Raw genomic sequence first — 25,824 nt, 5'->3', positions numbered from 1 at the left:
ATATATTCTGACACGTCCGCCCTCAATGAGTGGATACAATTTTCTTTATAGGATGTTGGTGCGTGATACATGAAATATCATTGTAGGATTTTGCGGTCAAAAATAAATGTCGAATTTTTTCTTGCATCCTACCGTACGTCGTCTTATATTTTATTCCAATAACAATTCGTATGCATAAAATATATTATATTTCCTCGCTTTTATTAGCATATCTATCAGTTGGTTTCAATAAAGAACATCATATTTTATTAAACAGTCAGTCACAGATGATCATGATTATTCGTTTTAATTGCTGTAGACTTTTTCTGGACACGCTCCCAAACCCGCATTAAATACATTCGATGAATACGTGTTGAACGTCGTTATAGAGTATAATGACTGCCGTGCAATTAAGAGCTATATAGAAGATAAATAATTAAATGATTGTAGCGATGCGACGACGTCTATAAACACAATATAATAGAATTGCTAGTGATGGTGAAAGACTCATGGGGGTATCTGGTTAAAAAAAATGTAAAAACGACGTTCAAAATTAGAAAGACTGTTCGGTATTATTAATCGACCGCCCACCGGTTTGAAGAACCCCTTTTGTCGTGCAGCGGACGTTTGTATTATTGTCGTTATTATTAATATTATTATGTACTATATGAATTTTTGTTTTTGAACCCACATTGACATATATTTACATTGAAGTTTCAAGTTCGTCACAAGTTGACCATATACGTGCACTGCGAGTGGTGCGCAAACCCACGCGATTCCAATTTATTACACCAAACCTATTATTGTTGTGTGTATAGTAAAGGTCTTCATTGTTTCGACTTTTAATTTTTTTTCGGTAGGCGGACCGTATTGCTGTTTTAATATTTCATCTCTAAACACGCATACGATTATGATTATGCACTTTTCAAGGATGTATGGCGTTTATTTATCTCTACAACGCATGATTTATGTGTATATACTATAATATTCTCTGTCATCGAAATGCAATAGTAATAAATCGCTGCGTAGAGCCGATAATAATTAATTATCCCGTGGCGGTGACGACGACAATATTATTATTATTTCTGTATAATAAAATATTATTGTAATGAATTCGTACACCAGCCGTTGTTGTTTTTAATGCCGTCTGACGCGTACAACGATTACAGAGGAGTTGTGAATTCGAATGCATTTTTGTTCGAGAAACAATGATGGTAGGTCCCGCAGGTAAGGTAGGCATACAGTTGGTATATACAGGGTTATGTAACCGTGATTCCTGAACGCAGAACGAAAATCCTAACCGTAAAATATAGTATAGAGCTGTTTACCTGGCTACCTATAGCATTAAAAATATTATATATAATAATATTACATTATATATTATTGTACTGGGTATTCGGAAACCAAGCCAATTAGAAACACAGTCCTGGTCATCTGGGACACCCAGGTTGTGGTGATGCAGTACTATACTATACCAATGGTATCGAGTATTCGTAGAGTCGCTGGCCCGGTGATAATTAACTGACCTTAGCTCGTACTCGTGTGTGTGTGTGTGTGTGTGTGCGTGTGTGCGATATCCACTTTCGCAATATCGACGAATTAACGTTCCCTATAATAAAATATAAATACCTGTGTATCTATATATAGTACGGAGAACGAAAACGGGCCAACGCCCTTCGACGAGATTATAAAGCGGGCTCGCGACGTTTGACGCAAATGAATGAGAGGAAAAAAAACACAATAATATTATATACTTATACGTAATCCAGTTCGGGTTTTATGATGTGAGTATTGTCGTATATGTTCGATCGACACGTATTAGATTTATGGGGTTTCGATGACATTGGCCATGATGGGTTTCGCCGTGCGCTTCTATATACGCATTTTAGAATTATATGTATATAAAAATAAATAGGTACGAATACAGCATACAATTACGCTTTTGTCTGTCGCGCGCGTGGGCTAATTACACAAATGGATTGGAAGTCCCAAAAAACGCATATAACAATAGAATTACGAACAAATTGATGGTTATCCCTAATAACTTATTAATATTGTTAAATATTACACTATAATGTTACTTGATTTAAAATCTACAAAATTATATTTCTTTTAGTACCTTATACCTATAGTTTCACTATAGTCTGCAGTTTTTTAATAATTCGATAATATTCACATATTGCACCATATTTTTGTTCTATACTTTGTCTAAGCAATGTTGGAAACTAGGAATTATTGCTGCGCAATTGTGCTATAAGCTGCATCATTGTTGTACATATTCTCAAAATGTCCTAAACCATTATTATTATATTGAATTTTGTTAACTCGTTTCAATTTTCAGAATCTTGTTCGTCAGATGGAGATGTTGAACATTTCCAAGAGCGATGTTTCCAACGAGCTGAACAAGAGCAAAGAGGATAACGAAGAACTGAAATTCCAAGTGAGTGCCGTGCCGCGGCGACGATAGTGGCGTGTCGATGGAGGGTTGGACTTCATCACATGCTTGTTTGTTTTAGCTGGAGGAGAAGCGTATCGAGCTGGAAGGGACCATGGCCCGGGTGAGGTTGTTGCAGTTGCACCAGGAGCAGCAGCAACACGGTCCCGTCACCGCGGGATCGCAATCTGCCGGCACTGCAGCCGCGGCCACCAACCAGTGGCTAGACCTGGTGCCATCGAACCCGATCCTACCTCAGATCGCGCTGCCTGGAACGCCGTCAGCGGCGATGTCCACACCGCACACGAGCAACAACCACCTGCACCACCACCTCAACCACAGCCAGGACGAGAACGGTGGCAGCAGCAGCACCGAGTCGGCGCATCAGACCCGCGGCGGCAGGCACAGCGTGCAACATCAGCCCAGCAAGATACCGGTGGTCAAGCCGACGTCGTGCCCGGTGCAGCCCAGGCCGACATCGTCGTACCGCGGAAGCGACGTGCAGCAATACCAGTCGTGGACCAAATGCAAGTCGGACCAGTCGTTGCCCCGCAACTGGGAGTCCATCAACAACAACAACAACAACAACAACAGTCACAACAAGAGCAACGGCGGGTCGTCCATCGGCAGTGGCGTCGGTAGCGTCAAACAGCGTGGCAACAAACTCGACTCGTCGCAGAATCACCTTCACCAACACAGGTCCCGAAGGGATTCGGGCGGCGGCGGCGGCGGCGGAGCGTCCCTGACGCGAGCTCGGTCGCAAAACAATCACGCTCACCGGGGCGGCGCCGCTTCGTCGCCGTCGACGGCGGGTGGCGCGGCCAAAGACTTCAACAGGACCGCGTCGTCGGTGGCCGCGGGTCATCAGCTGCATCTGCTGCAACAACAGTCGGCGGCCGACGATACCAACAAGGTACGGCCGACCAAGAGATTCACCAACATGCTTAACAGTTGGATGCGGAAATCCTAACGGAAGGCTTTTAAACACACACACTCGGCCGTATATATTATATATTATTATAAGATGGTGTCATCATATTATCGTCCGATGGTCTACAACGTGTGCGCATGCGCACGTTTTCAGACACACATACACAAACTCATACACACACACACACACACATATATATATATATAAATATATATGTATCGTATACTTTGGCGCGCACACACACACTCACACGCACGCCGACTCAAGTCGATAGTGTATATGTATATATAATATATGTTGTGTGTGCGCGTACGTGTGTGCGTGCTGTACTTTATATATATATATATAATATAATAAGTATATATATATATATATATATATTATCGCACCATGCTGTTGTTTCCGATCACACCGCAGTCACCAAAAAAAAAAAAAAAATATACCAAAAAATCTGTTATATAATACTATATATGATGCGAAAAAGGATTAGCTTTTCGACGTGTGCTTGTTATTGCTTCTTTGGACATTACGCAGTAAAACAAATATATACATAATATAGTACATACGTGCATTTACGCATGCATATCGTGTCCCCGCGATTACCATCACACACCGTTCACACGCGACGACTCAAGTCGGCCGAAACCCGTAAGTCTGATAATTTTTTTTTCTGTCTTTTTTTTTTGTTTTTTTTACTAAGTTTCAAATTTTACATAACCGTCTTCTTGCCCTTTTTTTTTATATGTATTATTTTGTAGAGTTGTGGCTTATTGCATGATGTATAGGTCACGCATCTCCCTCCGCGTGTAACAAGCATTATTATTTTTTAGACTTTCCTCGCCTTCACTCGTGTTATAGATAGGCAATGTTTAGGAATTTTATTATATTTCATCGATTGTCATAATATTATTTATTGTATTAATCTATGATGTTTACGAGTCATATGTTTGAGCGCGTTAACTCACTTATTAATTACGCGCATGTACAAATAAAATTAATAAACTGATATATATGCGATTCATTATATCACTAATGGTATACACTAAAAAATAGATTATGGCTTACTGATTTTTTGAATTTGATTTTTATGTATTGTAACTATTGCTCATTTTAGGACTGTTAATTTTTCGCTCAATCTATTGTACGCTCGAAAGTCGCCACGTGGCAATCGTTACTATAATGGGAATCCGAATTCGACCACGCCATAAAATATGACCACGATATTATATATGGTCGATCAAGGAGGTATATTTTTGAGCAAAAATTCGTCTCGCTCCAGTCCCCTCAGACCGCAGTATAATATACTCAGACGTTTACATCGCGCTGCGCTCGTTCGATCCGCACGATCTAATATAAATTATAGGTGTATACCTATATGGTTGCCTACAAATAACCGATTTTCGATTTGCCTTGGAATCGCGTAAACCCGCAGGAAAACAACGACGGTGGTGGTAGCTGCTGTGCATTCAGGATTATCATCTACCGCGATCGCCGCCCGTGTCCGTCCGTCGTATGATAAATCCGTTGTTCGTCGCGAGGTCGATTTACGCTCTATCCAACGGCGATCGTCACGTATTTTCCGAACTTTTAATGGGATTTTTTTCTGCGTCCCGGTCCGATTATAATAATGAAAACCGCGTTGTATAATATAATATACCTATACGTGTATATGGACAGTAATAATATCAACGATATTTCGACGCGACACGGTCCGTTAATTCTTTTTAGCGTCTGGTTAGCGATATAACTATAATGTATATTATACAAAGGACCTGCAATAGGTATATACCTCGTGTGTATGTATATAGCATACGTGCGCATGCGTGTAGTGTATAAATACGGACACAAGAGAGAGAGAGAGAGAGAGAGAGAGAGAGAGAGATAGAGCAGAAATCGAGAGATTCAAGGCCCATAGTCGCCGCCGTCTCATCTCCCCGCTCGCTGCAGCCGTATAATTATTATTACAATAATTTGTTTGTTCTTTTTTTTCCATTCGGCGGTTCTTTATTATTTTTTTTTCTCAACTCGAAATCAAGGACAAAAACGGTATCCACTGCAGCAGTTTATACACCTATATGTAATGCTCGTATACCAATGGGCAATGTGTATATATATACAGTCTCTGCGTCCACGCGTGCCCAACGCTTATAACGATTTTCCGTCGTACTTATGTTATATATAGGCACAAACCACAACGTCTGCTGCAGCATAAGTTTTTAATTTAAATCGTTTCACACAAAACGATTCGTCGCCCCTTCCCTCTTTGCTCCTCGTCACCTCCTACGTGACGACGACGACAATAACATAATAATATTATTATACTGTCGTCGCTCGTCACCCTGTTCGACTCAAACACGAGCGACCGCGCCGAAGCCGAGTGAAAATGTTATTAATATTATATTTATATTACAATATAGTGTACAAACGACTCCACTGCCGCTTTTTTACAACGCGTTGTATATATACGTCCCGAAATTGATTTAGCAATTATTAGAAAAACGAAAAACAATTCGATAGAAAATCGGCCGTCGAGTTTAAATTGCGGCCCGTCATCGTTGTACAATAATAATAGTACTCAGCGTCGTTTTTCGACTCTGTCCGTCCGTCCGCTCAATTTATTGTTGTCCGGTGTTTAGTACCTATGTGTAGGTATGTATAATATAATAGCTCCGTACTTTCTACTTCCGTTCGATTTCCGGCTGAGCGCTGACCTTTATAGTCGAAAATCCCAACGCAACAATATGTGGACTGCAGCACGTAGCATCGTGTATACGGATAGTAATCCGTTTGGAGTAGTGCACTCATTTTCTGTCATTTAATTGAGATAACAAATGTTTTCCGTCTTCCGAGTACTTTTAACTATAAATGTTACAACTTTTTACTAATTTGTTATCATCACAGAAATGTTTTTGGAGTTTTTACTTTTCTCAAATCTAACACTTCAATATTCCAAATTAAGTTTAGAGATCTTCGAAGTAGTCCACCGCAAACTTGTGGGAAGTGTAAGAATTCCCTCATCACTACTATATACTCCTCCTGGCTTAAAAGTAAATACTTCTTAAAAATAAAACATCAAGAAATTTGATTTAATTTGTAATAGATTTTTGCAAAAATAGAGTGGGTAGGTATACTATTCAAACCGTAGAAAAACATTTTCACTTTTCTTTTCGAATTCATATAATGACTGATCGAATAATTAGTGTGGCCGGTTAAACCGTACACCGGTACACCCTGTACATAATATATGATCACACACTGTACCTATAGTAGTAACGATTGTAATCAACAAATAGGCACGTGCGCCAGAAGATATAGATATATTATATTATATGGTTCGAGAGAAAATACGTTTTCGCGTCGATTGTTGTAGGTGCATTATATATTATTATACACAGATATCGTCATTTGCTAGTAATTACATATATATATATACAGAAATAGTTATTAACGACGAAAATAAAAAATGTTGCTCATTCGGTGTGGACCAGATTTCTTATTTTAATCGTATACTGCAGCTTCTTGGGCACATGATAACAACAATATAACACAATTTCTTTGCGAAATCGTTTCGGAAATAATAGTGATACTTGTTACGTATTTTTGTGACTCGTCGCCGGTACATTATATTATTTATATACCTAGGTACCATTAATACCTAGGTACCCTTAATACCAGTAAATTTTCGTCCGGACGGACGAACCTCAGTGTCTGTGCGGAGAGAATTGAAATCGTTGCTAATTGCGTTGCGTCGTTGTCCGAAAACCGGCGGGTCATCGATAATATTATTCGCGTTTCGGTTCCTCTCGGTTGTTTTTACCTAAATATATATTATAATTTATAACTTAGGAATAGAGTAGCCGCCCGTGTACGACCGGAAATTGTCACTTCCTGATTGCTATGCACATTACAATAGCGCACGTACCGCGCGTCCATCGGCCCGCATCGCGCGTCGTGAATTTTTTTTTTATATTAATGTATTAACAGATTATCCGTTCATCTGCGTTATATACGATGTACCTACCGTATACCACGACGATGTATTATTATAACGCAGTAATCGCTGCGCCTAAATCGTATATTATTTGTATTATAATATTATAAACTCTCGCTCGTTTACACTCAGTTATCGCATTCGTTTTTCGTTTTTTTTTTTTTTTAATTCATCGGTACCATTATGATATACGAAAACGAAAGTCAAAACGTTGGATCCGTTAATTTTGGCTACAGATTAATATATAATATTTATATATTTATATATAATTTGTGTATGTGTGTATGTGTGTGTGTGTTTTCTTGATAAAATTGCAATCCACCGGTGTCTGGTATTGTTTGTATATCTGTACATATTATATTCTGATATTTTTTTAATTCGCATAGAAAGTCACGGCTGTCCGTGTACATAATTTTTAAGCCACAAACAATTACTCGAATAAGCGGTAATGGCTAGTAGGTACCTATATATACATAGGAATTTTCTATTTCGACTAGATTAATGAAATTTTCCTGCATTCGGGACTTCTAATGTCATTTATAGTAGTTAATCATATGCCCATCAACATATTATTGTGTTGTACCTAGTAAAGGTGTGTACAATATATGTGTAGAGAAAAAAATCGTTACAAGTTTAATTTCTTTTTTATCATGATCATAAAAACTTCTTTTTTTACATTATATACTTTATATATATAATATGCCTAGTCAATATTAAAATTTTCGAGCCAATCACAACAGGCGTTCCAAATGATTTTCTTCATTTAGTATATTTTATCTACGAAAAAAATGAAATCATTTATCGTGGTATATTTTACATTATTTATTATAAAATTCTATACAATAACGTATGTATTAATATAATTTTCTTAAATCATATGACATAATATTCTATCTATAAGTACTTATATCATTTTTTTTTCAAATTGCAATTTATACTACGTAGGTATATTACCTGTAGTTATCGCGGCATAATATATAATATGGGCATGTATTATGCATGTATATTATAAGTTATAACTATTGGATTTCGGGTATTGTAGTATATATTATGTGGTGTATTTTGGTGTATTGATGTAAAATAAGATCACTTTGAGAACAATGTATATACATATTACAACGGATATAGGTACCTATATAATACATTATAATATTAATATTTTAATTTGCCATGTTATACATTCGTGTGTTGTACCTATATAGGTAGGTAATATAATAGTGAGCTGCGTTACGGACCGCAAAAGAAAATGTTAACCTACTTGGCGTGCTCGTATATACATGGTGTATAACACATAATCTTCTCCCGATTTTTTTTTTGTTGGTTCGTTATTATACATTATATATAATATACATCTACCTATATAAGAGACCACAGCAATAACCGTAAACGATTTCGTCGGATCAGCAGTGTTGTTCAATTATAAATAAAAATAATAAGAATATGAACTAAAAAGCGTTCGGTTTTTTCGAGGCGTTTCACACTCGGTCCGTCACTGATTTCCCAACGCCAGCCAACATATATAACCTATCTATATAGTATGTATAAATCTATATAGGACCGATGTAGACAGACCGATAGACCTGCAGATATTATATTATTATTAACTATTGTAGGCATACGTTTTTTTATGTACTGTGTAATTTTACATCGTGCGCGCATCGTGGCCTCTTGTTTGTCTATATACATGCAACGCACTCTGTATAATTGCTGCAGGATCCTATGATGCCAAGTTTGCGCGACGACAAAGTATTATGGCCGGTGAGAATTATAATATATTATAGGGGTGTACAGTTGTACACTTTACGGTTGTAGCTTAGGTACTTAATACTTATACAAACATACAGTATATTATAGGTATAAGCCCATACTATATGAGTAAGTTCGAATAACAAAGGTTAGTTTAGTTAGTTAAGTTAATAATATAGTACCCCCCCCCCCCCCATCATCAACTTACCATTTCGTGATGTACACGCCACTGCTCCTACAGTAGTGTTATGTATTTATAATTACCGCGAAATAAATCGAATCCGTTTAAAAAATCCGACGGAGTATAATTGAATGACATTGTTGCTGCAGTGATTGTATTAGCGCATGTTTTGAATTGTTGTATAGATATATTAAATAGTATGGTATGACGCGAATAGTAGTGACGGGGAGGGGGGTGTTATGCATACAAGTCGTAAAATGTCGTTAAAAATTCGCAGGAGAGAAATCGTTAATCATATTATCCGATTGCCAAACGCCGCTGCAGAGGTCATCGCGCTCGGCGACAGGACCGTATTCTGGACGTGGTAATGATATATCTAATAAATTAGTTTTAAGTTATAAAATCGTAATTTTTTGTTGAAAGAGGGGGACGTTTAAGTCACAATGTAACAAACCGACCATCGAAACTTAAAATTTTCGGGAGAATGGGTTGAACCCGGAAAACCGCCCTTGCCCGCTGAATGGACGACGACAACGACTTATACATATATTATACGGTAGAATGACAATAATATTATATAGGTACTCGGGTACACACGTTAACAAGTAATACGGACTGTAAACTGTAAATATTATAATTTATATATGGGAAACTCGCATGTATTCTATAATAGTATATATATTATACCGCCGCTGTCGCTTTCGGATTGCGACACCAATTTATAATAACAACCGCGCGCGGTTAGCCGACCGTGTCTTCCTGTGCAGGTCCGTAGGTACTTGTGTACGTACAACAATATAATGCTGCTCGTAAACGCGTAGGTAACCTAACCAAACCTATATACAGGGTACCTGTTAACACGTTAACGATCTATATTTTACTGGTAATTGTTAAGTATTATTTTGGTTTGCCTACGGTAAAAATCACGTGTGTGTCTTCGTGTTAATCGAAAAATTTTTACGGCAAATTTATACACCATATACTACGTCATAGTGTCATAGTGACCATAAAAATAAAATAAAAATACAATTGAACCTTCAAAAAACAAGATAAAAGCGATTTTTAGCTCGTTAGTGACCCATTTTTCAAGTATTATAAAATATATCAATACTTTTTGGAATGAGTTTTCATTATATACATATTATTATTTTTGATTTAAACATAATTTCATAGCGATAAAATATTTGATGTGGTTTCTTACATTATCATAGATAGTTTTCTATATTTTACTTACTAATTTTACTTTTTCGACTTGATATGCTGATATAAATTCCCGAGCTTGGAATAAAGTAACGAATAAAAACGAGTACGATATTCTTGTTTTAATAGTTAGAAGAAACTATGTGCCTCCATTGGACTAATTTTCCTAACTAATTTCGATCGCACCCCGTAGTACATATCAAATGTGTATTAAAGCTGTACAATAGGTACACATATATATATATTTGAGTATATACATATAACATATAATATTAACTGGCTCATATATACATATACATAACAGGGTGAACAGTACGTTGAGGAAATATCCCGAATGCTTAAATACACTCGCCTTACATAGAAATACAACGTATAATAATATGTACTACAGTACAACGATTATCAAAATGATCTATCGTCGTTGGAAACCGCGCGTGCGGTTCGTCGTGTGTTTAATGTATAAACGCGATGTTTGCTGCAGTGACTGAGCAGTGTGCTTGTATTATGCTTGCGTGCTCTATCCACATAGGTATAATACGTCAGAAAAAAAAATGAATATACCTCCTCCGAGACTTTAACGGATTTCCGCATACGCCTGTACGTTGCGTCTCTAATCTTGTCGTTTAAATCGCACAACGACGCGCACCACGCTATATAATAATATCATACATTCAGCTGGTGTGTTTAACGTTCAACTCTGATCGTAATATTTTTGAAAAACGTTTTTAAGGGCCCGTCTGTTAAAAAGATGTCGAGTACCTACCTATCTACGTCCTACGTGTATAGTGTATACCGTCGTTGATAAAAATTCTTTTCTCCGCTCCACTACTCGTGAGACGGCCCAGTTATGTGCGCACAGCGTAAATGTTTTAAAAGTTGAATTATCGATTTCCCTATTCGTGTGTTTTATGCTTCACATAAAGGTGTACGAAGTGCGTATATATTTAGGTACTAAAGATATGAGCTTAATAAATAATACTTACGTATTTACACAGCGTTTATTGGTATAGGTGGACGGACGGGCGAGGAGACAAACACTCTGCGCTATGAGATACGCTCATTATATATAAATGTATAGCGAGTTTCGCAGATGACTGCAGTTTAAAACGATATATACATATTATAATATTATATTCCGTTTCCGCGTTATAAACCGTTGTGTGTATTTTAACGTTATATTTTGCTCTGTGTGCACCGTATAGCCTCTGCATCATGAGATTCGTTTCCCAGACTTGGTTTTTTTCGCGATAAATTGACCCTGACTTGTATATTGTGCAGCGAATATACCGCTGAAAGAAATAAATATCTGCTACACGGTGCACTGTTACGATATACAGAGCGCACGCATAGAATGATGTTTCTGTACAAGATTTCCCTCAGCAGTGACGAGATTCGCCAGCCAAAAACGGATTTCTGATTTTTTCGACCGTGTTACCTATATCATATATATTATTATTATATAAGTATATAATGATGTAAAGTGATATCATATAATATAGGGGTACGATTTTGGTATTTTTTTCCAATCAAAAGCATTCGCTCGCGTGTGCACACGCACATACGCACGCGATACGAGTAAAAATGATTAAACGACAAAATAAATAAAATCTCTCCGCGAGACGTTATATATAAAACCGTCGAAAAAGAAAATCGCGTTACTCTCTCGCGTTAACATTCGTTGCAATCGATTACACGTAATGTATAGTATACCTATAATAGCTCATAGTAGTAGTATTTTAGTATACTGTAACATCTAACATAGTATAATAAATTGTAAAATAATAACAAATAAAAGCTGCTGTACGTACACACGAAATTTGCCGACTCACTTCTATACTGTTTAGGTATTATATATATACAGAGTGTCGAGTGCAGAACTTACCGGTTCGATAAATTCATAATATTTTATAGCGGCCTATACATTTTAAAACTTGCTCATACTAAATGTCTAAATTAGTAATTTAAATAATAGTATGATTTAATTATTGATACTCTAGAGCATAGGTTCCCAATCCCAACCTATGGTCCGTGGACCACTAGTGGTCCGTGAGCCATACTTACAAAATGTAAAAATATTTTAATAATTTAATTTTCCTTTGAGGCATAACTCTAATTACTGACATTCGTGTATAGTACGTCGTTTCTTTATAAATTTATATTACATAGTGAAATCCATGTTATTAAAAGCCTCATATTCATGTAATAATAATCAAAATTCTAAAATATGTGAAAAAAAATTGATTCTTATTTGTAAGAAAAATATGGTATACAATTGAGGTGGTCCGTGACGTATCCAAAGTTCTCATAGTGGTCCATAGTACCAAATAGGTTGGGAACCACTGCTCTAGAGTCTAGGGTATAAGATTTTTGTGTTACGTTATCCTAAAACAAACATTTTAACCAAAAACCAAACATTCTCTAAATCGTGACCAACTGCTGCAGCAGTATATGACGAGATTTCAAAAATACATTGTATATAGAGGATTTAAAAAAAATTTCCGAAGTGGTAACGAGCCCGCGCAAAGACTTCCGCCGTGCAATCGTGTATTTTTGTAAGCGTATCATATACACTATATATGTGTATTATATATCCTATACCAAAGCCGATCGCTTTTATGCTCGCCTTGACTTCATTGCCGACCTGCTATATTTCACGTATTATTATGTAATATTTATAGTGATGAACAACGTACATATTGTATACCTATTGGGCTATTAGTGTATTAATATATAGTGAAGTCGGTTAGCAGGCTTAGTCCGCGTTGATCTTTAAAATACTTTTGTAGCCACGAATAAATAGACTTCTCGACCTGTACCCCCTATTTATAACTATTAACTCGTCTGTATTATGTATGAGTCAATAATGATTCTGTATAAACGACAAATAGTAGGTAGGTAGGTAGAGTTAATGTTTCAATTAGTTTCTAATTTTTATTTAAAAAGTATTAAATGTTATATAGAAATGAAAAAAAATTGTTTTTGCATATTTTCCAATTTTTTATTGCATATAAATCCTAGCCCTATTATGTACGATGCGTATATTACTTCTGGTCCTTCGGTTTTGATTTTTTTTCTTATATACCTGTCAACAATCTAACAAACGCTTCACTTGCATGCATAGTAATAATACTAATATCAAACATAACATCTATATATCATAATAATTTAGCGATCAATGTTAATAACGATTTCATTTTAACGATTACGGTGCTCGATTCTTACGGATTTTTTTTCTCCCTGTTTGCCCACAGCCCGCCTCCAAGAAACTGTTTCGGCGCCGTAACCTCGTGCGGCAGAGCCGTTGCTTGATGGAAGCTTGCAAGAAACCGGTCCTGCCGGCCGTCGACGAAGTACAAGAGCCACCGGACGATTCCATGGCCGCCGCGGCCGCTCGACTTCGAGACTTGGACGACGGGGCCGGCGACGACGACGACGACGAGTTTTTCTTCGACAGCATCGAAAGCAGTCTGGCCACGAGCGCTTGCAGTTCCCGACCGCCGCCGCCCGAATGTGATTCCATCGATCTGTCGCAACCCGACTCGTCGTTGACGGCCACGTCTTGACCGGCGACGGTGTTCCGTCGTAATTGTATTACATATTATTATTATATACTTAAAATTATGGATGTGTAGAGATACTATGCCTATACGACGAGATGGAAAAAAAAAATGTTGTGTTTTGCCATTTTTTTTTTTTTTGATACTCTCTCGTCTTTACCGCATACAATTGTAACATAAACATCGTCATCGTCCTATATATTTTGTATAACGTAACACACATATCATCATCACCATCATCATCAACAACAACAATAACAATAACAACAACAACATCACCATCTAATCCTTTTCGCGTCCTCGTCGCGTCTGTATGTAGGTATATCTACGTTTATATATTATATTGTTATACTGCACATCCCGAGACGATATATTTTTGGACTTGACGATGATTATTGCCATAGCACACGCGCATAATACATATTATGTAATAAACACGTACACGATATTTTATAACGAGTATATAATATAATATATCTATATATATATATATATTATGTATTATTTTTTTTTAAGTGTTTCAATGTTTCAAATCAATTTTTTTGACGATAAATCATTCGTTTGCCATCCTTACACTATTATTTGTCTATATATATATATATTTATACGATTATCGATGTGAATTTTTATTTTTTTTCTTCAAATTTTAATATTCTAGTTAACATAGAGGTTATATGCGATGAATTTGTTTCTTCTCTTCTATAAATCAACTGCCGCCTTAGGTACGTTTTCCTTGTCGCGTCTGGACGCGATGTCTAGCGTCAATTACCAGTCTGGACATAGGTCGGCGTCACGGCGGTGTGCTGTTCCAATGTTAGACATTACAGGAAACCATACCTTATGCTATAAAGAGTGTCAGCATGAATGAGCATTTTTTACGAAGGAGACCCATCAACTTGTTTTTTATATAACTCCAAATAAACAGCTTTGGTTAACTAGCTCGTGTTAAAAATATTTTTCAGAAAATCTGGCCCAAAGATACAATTATACATCTGTATTATACAATATTATATTATCGTAATACTTTTTGTTATTATTATTTTTGTTTAATTACTTTTGTGGTGCTCATACGGTTGGAGAAATTGAAATATAGTATAATATAATATAATTATTATACAATACGCGTGTATAACAATGCTACAAGGTACCCATAATATAAAATTATTATGTAATCGGAAAAAAATTAACGTACCTACTTACCTATTTTTTCTATCCGCGTCTCGACATTCCAGACATTAAACATATTGCATATTATTATTATTACTATTATTGTTTTCCATAAATCGTATTTTTATGTTATAAATTTAGACTGATTATTGCGTAGTAATTGTATAATCTGAATTCCAACCCTAACATTTTTCTCGTAAGTCGATCCTTCCCCCCCCCTCCCCAGGCCATTGAGAATTGATTGTACGTTTTCTAATACATTTGTTTTTAAACCCGTGGGTTTGTTTTCATTGCAAACTTTACACGGAAAAGAGTGTTCTAGTTTATCGTTTACACGCATAGAAAAAAAAATTCGACGTATAAATCCTCGGTAATGGGGTCATGTATCTCCTGTATTCACTATATATCCAACCATCCTTAATCACCCTACCGCCCTATTTCTCCAATACATAATGTTAATATTTTTTTTTAAGTCAAATGAATAAAAACAAAGCTCACTGATGATATAATACTTTATAGAATAAATATATTTATATGTAAGTGTCACATTTATTATTATTATTATTATTATTATTTTTAAAAAAACATTAAATCATAAATTATTATTATTGCGTAATTTTGTATAACCACATAAAAAAATATTTATTTTTAAACAGAAATTTATACATAAAATATATTATAATTATTGTTATTGTACCTATATATATGTTATTAATGTTGTAAATGTATTTTTTCTTTTCTTTTTTTATGTAGTGTTATTATAGATGATATTTTTGTGTGAAAAAAACTATAAATACACATGTGTTATAAGACAGATATATTATGTGTATGTTTCGAAAAGAACTGTACAATAAACTCGTGATCTTAGTCAATATTGTGAAGCTTTACTTTTCTCCGTCGTGTTCTTTATAATAAAATTCTATAACATAACAATATTATATTATGTGCATATAACTGTGTAATATGTGATATATATGTAAATATATATATTACATTATATTATGTGGGTAACATTTACGTCCAGAGGTCGTGACTACATCATATTATGTATATATATATAATATATATATATATATTATACTATATGTTGTACCGACAACATATATATATACTCAACGGTCGATGTGGGTATTTGGAAAAGAAAATGAGGAATTTCCCAGTGAAATCGAGACGAATAAAATCTGCAGACCTGCATCGCGCTGCTGTCACTCTAGCCACGCGTCGAGCACCTACCTACCTACCCATATTATACGATTTTCGGTCCAGGGGGGGTGGAAGAATCTATTTAATATCATCTGCAATAATCTACAGAGCCCCCGTCGGAACGGTCGAAAAAAATAAATAACGTCGCTTCGGGGGGTAAGATAATTGTGACCGACTTACGTTCCGGGGTGCGTGGACGATTTATTATTTATTTAATGTGCGGGCCACACTAAATCACGTTTATGGGACCATTAACTCTGCACTGTGTATTGTCTATTCGTTAAAAATAAATAATGTTCAGCGATTTGCCACCCGGTGGCATTATAGTAATAATGAACAGACACCGCGCCGGCCCGATGGTAGTATATTATGCACTCGAATCTGGTTTTGCGATTGGAGTATTAAGGCTTATATACTTTTTGGTAATAACCAAGTTGCAACCGAGTATACCAAGAATTGAATATACAACTGAACTTTTAAAGCTGGATTTACAGCTAAGCCGTGCTTAAAAGTTGAGCTGTAGTCAATTATTAGTATTCGCGTTGGTTTAAAAGTTGAGCTGTAGTAAATCTTGGTATATACTCGGTTGCAACTTGGTTAGTACATGATACCAAGAGAGTGATGCCCAATCACGATACGATTCGATCGACAAGATACGACGTATAGCTGCGTGAATCCGGCTCCGACCAATATAGTTGCACGTTGTAACCACAGTCAACACCGCCATAGCACACACGACACACGACACATAGCTGCTGCAGTGCATCCGGCTTCATTCGTTTTTCGAAAATTGGCTAATTCGTTCGGTCCGAGGGGAAACTGAATCACGTAATATTTAATAAGTGTATCGTCAATATCACGTTATCAGATATAATATTATCGTTATTATTATTATTATTATTATTATTATACACACTGCAGTGAACCTGCGACACCGCACACTCAGTGCAAAAATAAAAAAATAAATAATAATAATAAAACTCGAGGCCGCGCGTGTGTCCGGCCGCGGCGGCGTGATTGATTCGCCAAAGGTCAACCGCGCGCGCAATCGAAATATTATAATAACATTATAATGTGTACTCGTATATTATTATTATTATTATTATTATTATTATTATTATTATTGTACTGCACACGGTGATTGTAGTCGTAATAGTAGGACACTCCCTGCAGCAGCAGTGTATAGTCGTGTTATAGGTGTAGGCAATATTATGTGTGCGCATAGGTCACGGATCGCGATAAACGTTTGGTATATAATATGAGATAGGTACCTATATGGGTTTATTTTACAATATTATCATTTGCTGGCGAGCGATCGAAAAACGTAATAATTATACGTACGCCGCACAATAATATATTTTGATGTTATGTTAAGCGTATAAGTAGGTATGTAATATGCGAGTGTTGTCTGATTATGTTATTTGAAAAAATACCTATACCGGTTGATTCGTTTTAAGTAAGGCATGCTCATTATTCAAAAGTTATTATTGTTTTTGAAAAGATGATTTCAAGTCATTGCAAAACAATGTCGTTAGTTTCAAATTATGTTTTTAAATATTCGTTGTCATAATTTTTCTACTTTTTTGGATTACAACATAATATAGTTTTAATTGTATATTCGAAAGCAGACTATTTTTTCCGGGTCCTTTGACACCTACAAATCGAATTCAGAACGAGTTATTGGTAGGTACCTATCTATTTAAAGTTTAGATGATGAGATGAACCGTAACGCTCAGCAGTGGACTAACACTCTGCGGGGTAACCGCGATCACACAACTCTACTCTTCTTAACTTTAAATATACCTATAACTCATGAACTACTCGTCCTAAAAACGATTGTTTGATGTATGGGTCGAAATACTAAAAAAAATATTCTCTCTATTATATCTTATTGAATCAAAACTGTATATGTTATCGTTTAAAAAAAGTAAAAAACTTTAAAAAATATATATAAACCTGTATAGGTATATGTGTACAATTGTGTATCGTATAAACGTTGTTTTTGTAACGTCTAGAAACCAAGTGAACATTTTTTTTTCTTTCAAATAATACGTTTATACTTCTCGAATTAATGAGTTAAACGATAAGTGCTTCGCCCTGTATACTTATACGTATGTGATAATACACACACACACACACACACTCATACGTCATATACTTGTGATATGTGTAACCGTATTGGTATGCATATGATGGGTAATATGTACCAATAATTACCGCATATCGGCTGAGGTGGGTGTTCAAGTCGCAAGCGATGACTCTCGGGGTGCGAGAGGCCACGGTCGTCCGGGATGATTATGATATATCAACTGCAGCTGTTGCGGCCGCGTGATGGATACTAATGATAATAATAATGCCACCTGACGATTTGAATTCGTGTCGGCGGCTGCGCTGATCACGATGATATTATGTTATTCGTCCAGTCTTGTAAAGAATACCTACTTTTATTTCGTGTTCGGAATACGTATAAGGATACGTTTAAAAAAAAAAATTATATTTAGAATACCTATTCGAATACTTTTGGGATGTGCTTTTTTCCTCAATTAATTTTTGTCAGTCCTAGAATGGTTGGAGAATGCAGATTAGCGTAGGCCAATCTCGTATTTCATTCGCAAAGAGAAAAATTATTGTTCGTATAATATGGTTTTTAATGAGTCCCGATTTTTTATAGAAAAATTTGTTTTGTCACAAATTTAAAACTCTCTCTAGAGTTCAATTGATTTAAAATATTATTCGAATGAGAAAAGTAGTATTTGAGTACCCACCTACTTTTATTTGAACATATTTATTCGAATGCCTTGCTATACACTGCGATATTCATCCCGCCAGTTTATATACGTCTGCAAGGCTGTCCAATTTATTCTGGAAGCGGTCTATAATTTCAATTGGATTTAGCTGGGGGGGGGGGGGCGTCTTATGAACAAGACGTGCTTACACCTATATGATTCTTCTATACCTATACAGTTAAATAGATATGTACTTAAACGAGACAAAGTTTTAAATTGCACATGTTTACATGTTATTTGATAAATAAACGCGTGCCCAATGCTAACTGGACACGCACTCCCGTAAATAAAATTAAATACACAACGAAAAGTTAAGAAATTATAATAGTCGTAATTAAAATACGATAGCGAATATTGTCGGAAAAATTCAAATATGTTGACGGGCCTCTGGGTTTGGGCGGCCTTGCAGGTATACGTCATAACTCATAAGTCATAAGTCATAATATTATATAAATTATTGTATTATGCATATTATATCTGCGAAACGCGGCACGCGGACACTGCACGCCGCTACAACGCTATGTATATATATATTATATTATAAAGATGATCCTCAGATCTGGCCGGCAGATCACTGCAGCGGGTGAACAATACAGCGAAGGTCACTGCAGCCGTGAATAATGTAATTTGATTTATCTGTAAGGGATCATATTAAATTAAACGATTTACGAACGATTATTATATTATTATTGTGTATTATTATCAGTAGTATATAGTATTATTTTCGTTATTATTATTAGTAGTAGTAGTATTAGTTTTATAATTATTATAGTATTATTATTATTATTGTTATTGTTGTTATTATAATCGATCCGCTGCATCTTTATGACTATATTATGGCCATTTTGGACGTTACATAATATTTTTAAACAAAGTAAGTTGTATAGAATAATGTGTAAATTACATAATATACCTATATAGTTACTGCGTATTTTATACATAAACTAACATAACATTGATTTAGTTAATAAATTGCGTAATAATATGAAGTTAAATTTAAATCATGCATAATAATTAAAAGTTTTTGTCTTGCGTAGATTTACTAGTTTGAGTTATATATATATATATAATATTTTGATTTATATACAATAAGGTTGTATTTCCGACGAGAATCGTCTACGAGATTTTATAGCGACTCTGCTTAGTTCCGAACGTAACGTTTTTAGCAAGGTATTCGGTGATACTGAATTGTAAGTATAGGACGTATAGGTATTCCAAAAAAAAGCTTCGGCTATATGGGAAAATAAAACCCTGGGAAAATAATCTCTAATTAGTTTGTTATTATATTTTAATAATATATTTAACATTTGTTAATTTTTTCAAGGGTGAAGTGTCATGGTTGTACAGTTAGTTTATTACCTATATTGTATAGCCCGCGGTTTAAGTTAACCTTCTCGGTTCTCAAACGATAAAATAGTCAAAAACATTTTACGTAGATGTATAATAGTTGTATTACATTGATGCTAAACAGTAAGGGATTAAATCCGTTTTCCCATTTTTCATTGGCAATTATATCGATTAAGTTTTTAATTGTATTACCGATGTGAAAACCCACACTACCAAGGTCAGACTAGCTTCAACGATTTTCGCTCTCAATAACTTTATTTTCTAATCTATTTAACACAACAGTAATATAATTAGTAAACGAGTGTAAAAATAATACCTCAAAATATTGATGCAATCTCAGCTCGAGCGAAGAATATATATGAATGCAGAAATGAGAATTCCATATCTTAACTACGAGTTTATTAGAGTAAAATAAATAAGAACATCGAAAAAAAATTTATCGAATAAGTGTACAATCACGTTCTATTATGACGTTATAACTACAAACGTATGTATATGTACATATAGAATACGTGATTGTAAATTCGTTCAGTTCAATTTTTTTAACGATGTAATTATGTGAATTTCACCTATATATTTTTCTCGAGTTTCCGTCAATAATTTACCTAACCCGACCAAATCATTGGTCGTCATATATTTTTGTCGCGAGACGTGAATATTGGTTTGAGGGTTTGGCATGAACGAATGGACCATAATCATTGGCCATTATTGCTATATAATATGTGTACTCATAATACATTTTGAGAGTAACAGTCGAATAACAGCATATTGTACTGATTTACAAATTTACAAACGTACAACTATCATTGTTATAATATAAGGTTATGTTGCGAATTTGGGATCAAAAATAATATTATCTCATGTCGCTTATCTAAAATCCAACTAATTTGGACGTATAATCCTGTATATGCGCATTTCAGTTGACTGTGTATTGTTTTTTTTTTTTTTTTTGTGAAGCGGTGTTTGGCTTTAGTCCCGCACGTTCTCCGAGTGATAGCACCGGCAGGTGTCACTAGTTGCCGGATGGGTGACCACTCGGGTTCTCATAGTGACAAATCCTTGGCATGCATACTACATTCACGTGTTCCGAACCAACCGGCTAATAACCTGCACGCAGTTCCAGGAGACTAAAAAAATAAAAAAATAATCAATTTGTGCCTCTGGATTCTATACAAAGTAAAAGAAGCAGAGAAAATTCAGAAACCACTTTATTTTTTAATTTTAAGTTAAAACTAAATTCGACTATAACGACACACATTTTAATTCCTAATTCAGACACAACATGTTAATAAATGTCATGGACTATCATTTTTATTGGTTGAATGTTTGATTTTGTTTATTATCGTGTACATTGTAGAATTTAGATTATAATAAAGTAATATATTTGTAAAGTTGACATCTGTCCTGATAAAGTTACATTTCCCAAAGTATAACTATCATTTTTCGGACTAGTTCTTATCACTCTAACTATACCGCTATCGCCTAACCATAATTGTCAAATTTAGTTTAAATTTATTGATTTCTACTATATGTATAATATATTAGGCATACCTATACATATATATTTGATAATTATTGTGAGCAATTTTGAGCAATTTCTCACTGAACGAGTTACTTTACCATTAATTTTTAAACATAAAATCCATTTACCAACATGTAACTATAAACTTATGAGTTTATGACTATTATGGTAGGTACCTACTAGCTTACTTTTGTTTTTGGGGTCTAAAAAACGTACCGGTATGGAATCTGACCCTCAAATCAAATGCCCGTAAATCGGTGGAATCTAAATGCGCCCGGAATATATAATATATTATAATGATGATGCGTGATGAGACAGATATGATGAGCAACATTATAATATATACCATCACAATGAGAAAAATAAAATTAAAGGTTTCCCACAAAAATCACGGTTAACTTTATAATTATTGTACAGTCATACATTTATAATATTATACACGCGTCGGGACCGTGTAAATTTTGCAAAATATAATTTGTTTTAATACGTATACTTTGCGGCGAATTCGTTGTTGTACCTGTACGTATATTACATTTTACCCGAGGGAGGCCACCTTCCTGCGCATATTTAGTTCCGTCTAGACGGTTTGAGCATGGGTACCTTATTATATGATTTTGTGTGGTTGCACTTTTAGTAGTTTTCGACGCGGTGCATGTGAAAAGCTGCAGTTTACCAGGTTTACCTGCAAACGGCAAATTTTAGTTCAACTTTTTCCGTCGAATACCGCTCACCGGACGTGGTCGCGGTATATTATATGGTAAATATGTACCAACCTATTTATATTATATACCCATATATATATATATATATATATATATATATATATATTATCGCTGTTATTGTGTCCGTCCTTCGTATTACCACTGAAAACTGGTAATAACCGCGGAGCACGCTTCCTGCAGCAAATATTTCCGGTCGACTTAATATAAAAGCGAGTATTTCGATATACCTACCTATATATGTAGCAATAGCCAATAATTATATAGAATATTTATAGGTTTAATAGCTATTGCCGATGTATCAATAATATACTTGTAATCTCTAATGCCCATAAACATGCAAGTATGCATTATACACATCATTCAAATGTGGGCATTAAATGGTTAAAAAATTAATTATTTTTCTTTTTAAAGTAACTAATTTTAATTGGCAGTTGAAATAGCTTAGCTTTTCTAAGTTGATTTAAAAATTCGTCAAGTTAAACATTTATTGAAATTTTTCGTTTTGATGGTTTTATACGTAAATCTATACTATTATATACAATTGTAAGGGGTTTTCTACGACCGCACTAACCGAGAAAACTACTGAACCGATTTGGCTGACATTTTTTACTGTTTTACCCGACACTCTGCTGAAGGTTTTAGTACCACTTTTGTCAATAAAAAATAAGTATAAAGTTATTATTAATTAAAATAAATGTGTAAATTGTATACCTATACCTTTTTTAGTAATAAATACTCGCTGGCTGAAAATAAATAACAATTAAACTTGACAATCACAGATGCTTCTAGACAGGTCGGTATTGACGTGGAATAATAAACAATTATTATAATTATTTAGTTTAGCAACAAAAAAAAACAATTAATTTTATCTGAGTATCTATTATTAGTATTTATAATCAATCAATTGCGGTTTCTGGTAGCAAATTATATTTAGTTGGACTCTTGAAAGGTCAAAATTGAAAATTACAAGTTCTGTTTTGTATCTTTTAAAACAATCGTCGGAGAGATACCTATGAATATTTTAAAATTATAGTATTATTAATACAATAATTGTTTGGTAACCAAAAACAGACGATATAATAATTGTTTTCAACATTATGCAAGAATCCGCGGTGGCGACGCTAAATTGATATGTATGCATTACCACGGAGACGTGACTAAAAATGGTCTAAAATAAAAATAATTATTTAACATCAGAAAATAAATATTAATATAATATCTGAGAAATTTTGCAATAGCGAAGCATTGCTGGGTCAGCTATTATATAAAAATAATCCAATATCTACTATTTTTCTTATTAAAATAATTGTGTACATTTATATATATATATATATTAATTGATTAGATAGGCATAGTATTATATGACTTTACATTGTAATTTAATATAAAAAGAATAATATTTGTTAAATTATTGATTGGGATGAGTATAGTGTAAATATTTAATAATTATATTGTTAAGTAAAATAAGTATTTTTACACCACGATAAAAGTTCAATAAAATCGTTTATTATAATTATTTAGGAAATTAGAAAGAAAGCATTCACTCTATATGTGATCCACATATAAGTACTAATTAAAAAAGATTAGACTAACTTTTTTAAACTAAGTTAAAATTATTTTTTCTATATTATAACTTTTAACTTGTCGAGTTAAAGTTTTGATTCGTAACTGTTAACTTCTATCTCGTCACTATTGTGCTCTCTTGACTTAACTTGAATTATATTCATTGACTTACCCACCTAACTGGCTACACTACAGTACAAGTAACGAGAACATTATGTTTTCAACCCTAATATGAATAATCATAATATGCAACGTCATCAAACACCAGATACTATTATATTATTACTAAATACAGCCGTTAAAGATATTTTGTTTTATTCCATGGGGATATGGTACATGAATTTATGCTTTTATAAATAATTAAGGTCAAAAACTTCTAGGTATGTACAGGAAATTTAATAGGTACATGCCGTACATGTACCAACAGCAGTACTATATTGTACTATGTAGATATATTATTGTTTAGGGAACTTATTTTTGGATATTCCCGGGGGCCGAGGCTTGGAAATAATATTGTTATCATTTATCGCAGTAATTTAATAGAATAATCATGAGTAAAATATATTTAATTTTCCAGTTCAAATTTTTATAAATATTTCATAAATACAATACAGTTAGCTAATATAAATTATTGAAATTATCATTGAGTTACAATACCGAATGTAAGAATATTAATATGCTGATCTTACCTCGAAGTGTAATACCTAAAATAATATGAAAATCAACTAGTATCATACTACCTGTGATCGTTCCTAGTCCTGGTATATGCCCTGGGACCTCCACTCGAATTGCGTCGAGTGGAAGGTACCTGAGACTTGCCAGTCATTGATAATGTCACTATAATGGATGTATTGCATTTGAATTCGATGATAAATCAATAAATATTGCATTCAATGACACGATTCTCAACAGCGAAGTTTCAGGTGGTGTAATACGTACAATTTAGTTAAATGTTTAAGTACATATTTAAATATTTAACAATTTAAAATTGTATAATGTGATAACTAATAAGAGCAAACGTAGGAATAAATATAATTGAGTATTTGAGTGCGTATGAAAACTTTTAAATCTAAAATATCGATAAATAACCCAAAATGTTAACAAAATATTGAAAATGCTGTAAAAGCTCAGTACCACATAAATTGTAGTATAAAAAGGTAATAACTTAAAATTATTCTAAATATTTTGAAAATGTCATTGTTTATATACCTATTAACAATATATAATAATATATATAAAAGTTTCAAGTCCTCACGAATAATATTTTTGAATTACAACAAAAAAACTAAAATAGTTAGATGAGAAATCGACTAGTGAATATCCAATTATTATGTTAAAATATAAACTTCTAACGTTCATAAAAAATATTTATGTAATTATGCTCAACATTTTTTTAGTTCTTGTAATTAAAACTTATAAAATATGGAACCTTGTATAGTTGTATCCAATTATTTAAATATAATAGCTAAACACTTTAAACATTTTTAATTACAAA

At 34.3% G+C, this 25,824-nt stretch overlaps 1 protein-coding gene across 2 annotated transcripts in view; it reads left to right on the top strand.

Moving 5' to 3' along the window:
• LOC111035511 overlaps window positions 1–15,656 on the top strand; it is a 54,247-nt gene extending 38,591 nt beyond the window's left edge. The window contains exons 4-6 of one of the 2 annotated variants that reach the window (XR_002604652.1): window positions 2,321–2,419; window positions 2,496–3,992; window positions 13,714–13,828. Coding sequence is in view for 1 of the 2 variants with exons in the window: in XM_022317153.1 (XP_022172845.1) it covers window positions 2,321–2,419; window positions 2,496–3,326; window positions 13,714–14,025 (1,242 nt within the window). In the remaining variant the exon portion in view is untranslated. Of the gene's footprint in view, window positions 1–2,320; window positions 2,420–2,495; window positions 3,993–13,713 lie in introns of both variants that reach the window. The other variant, XM_022317153.1, reaches the window with a different exon arrangement.
• The last annotated feature ends 10,168 nt before the right edge of the window (window positions 15,657–25,824 follow it).

The sequence above is a fragment of the Myzus persicae genome, unplaced genomic scaffold, assembly GCF_001856785.1.
Source record: "Myzus persicae strain clone G006 unplaced genomic scaffold, MPER_G0061.0, whole genome shotgun sequence".
Taxonomy (NCBI): Eukaryota; Metazoa; Arthropoda; class Insecta; order Hemiptera; family Aphididae; genus Myzus; species Myzus persicae.
Note: the sequence above shows the minus strand (reverse complement) of the source record. Positions and strands in the feature narration are given on the sequence as shown.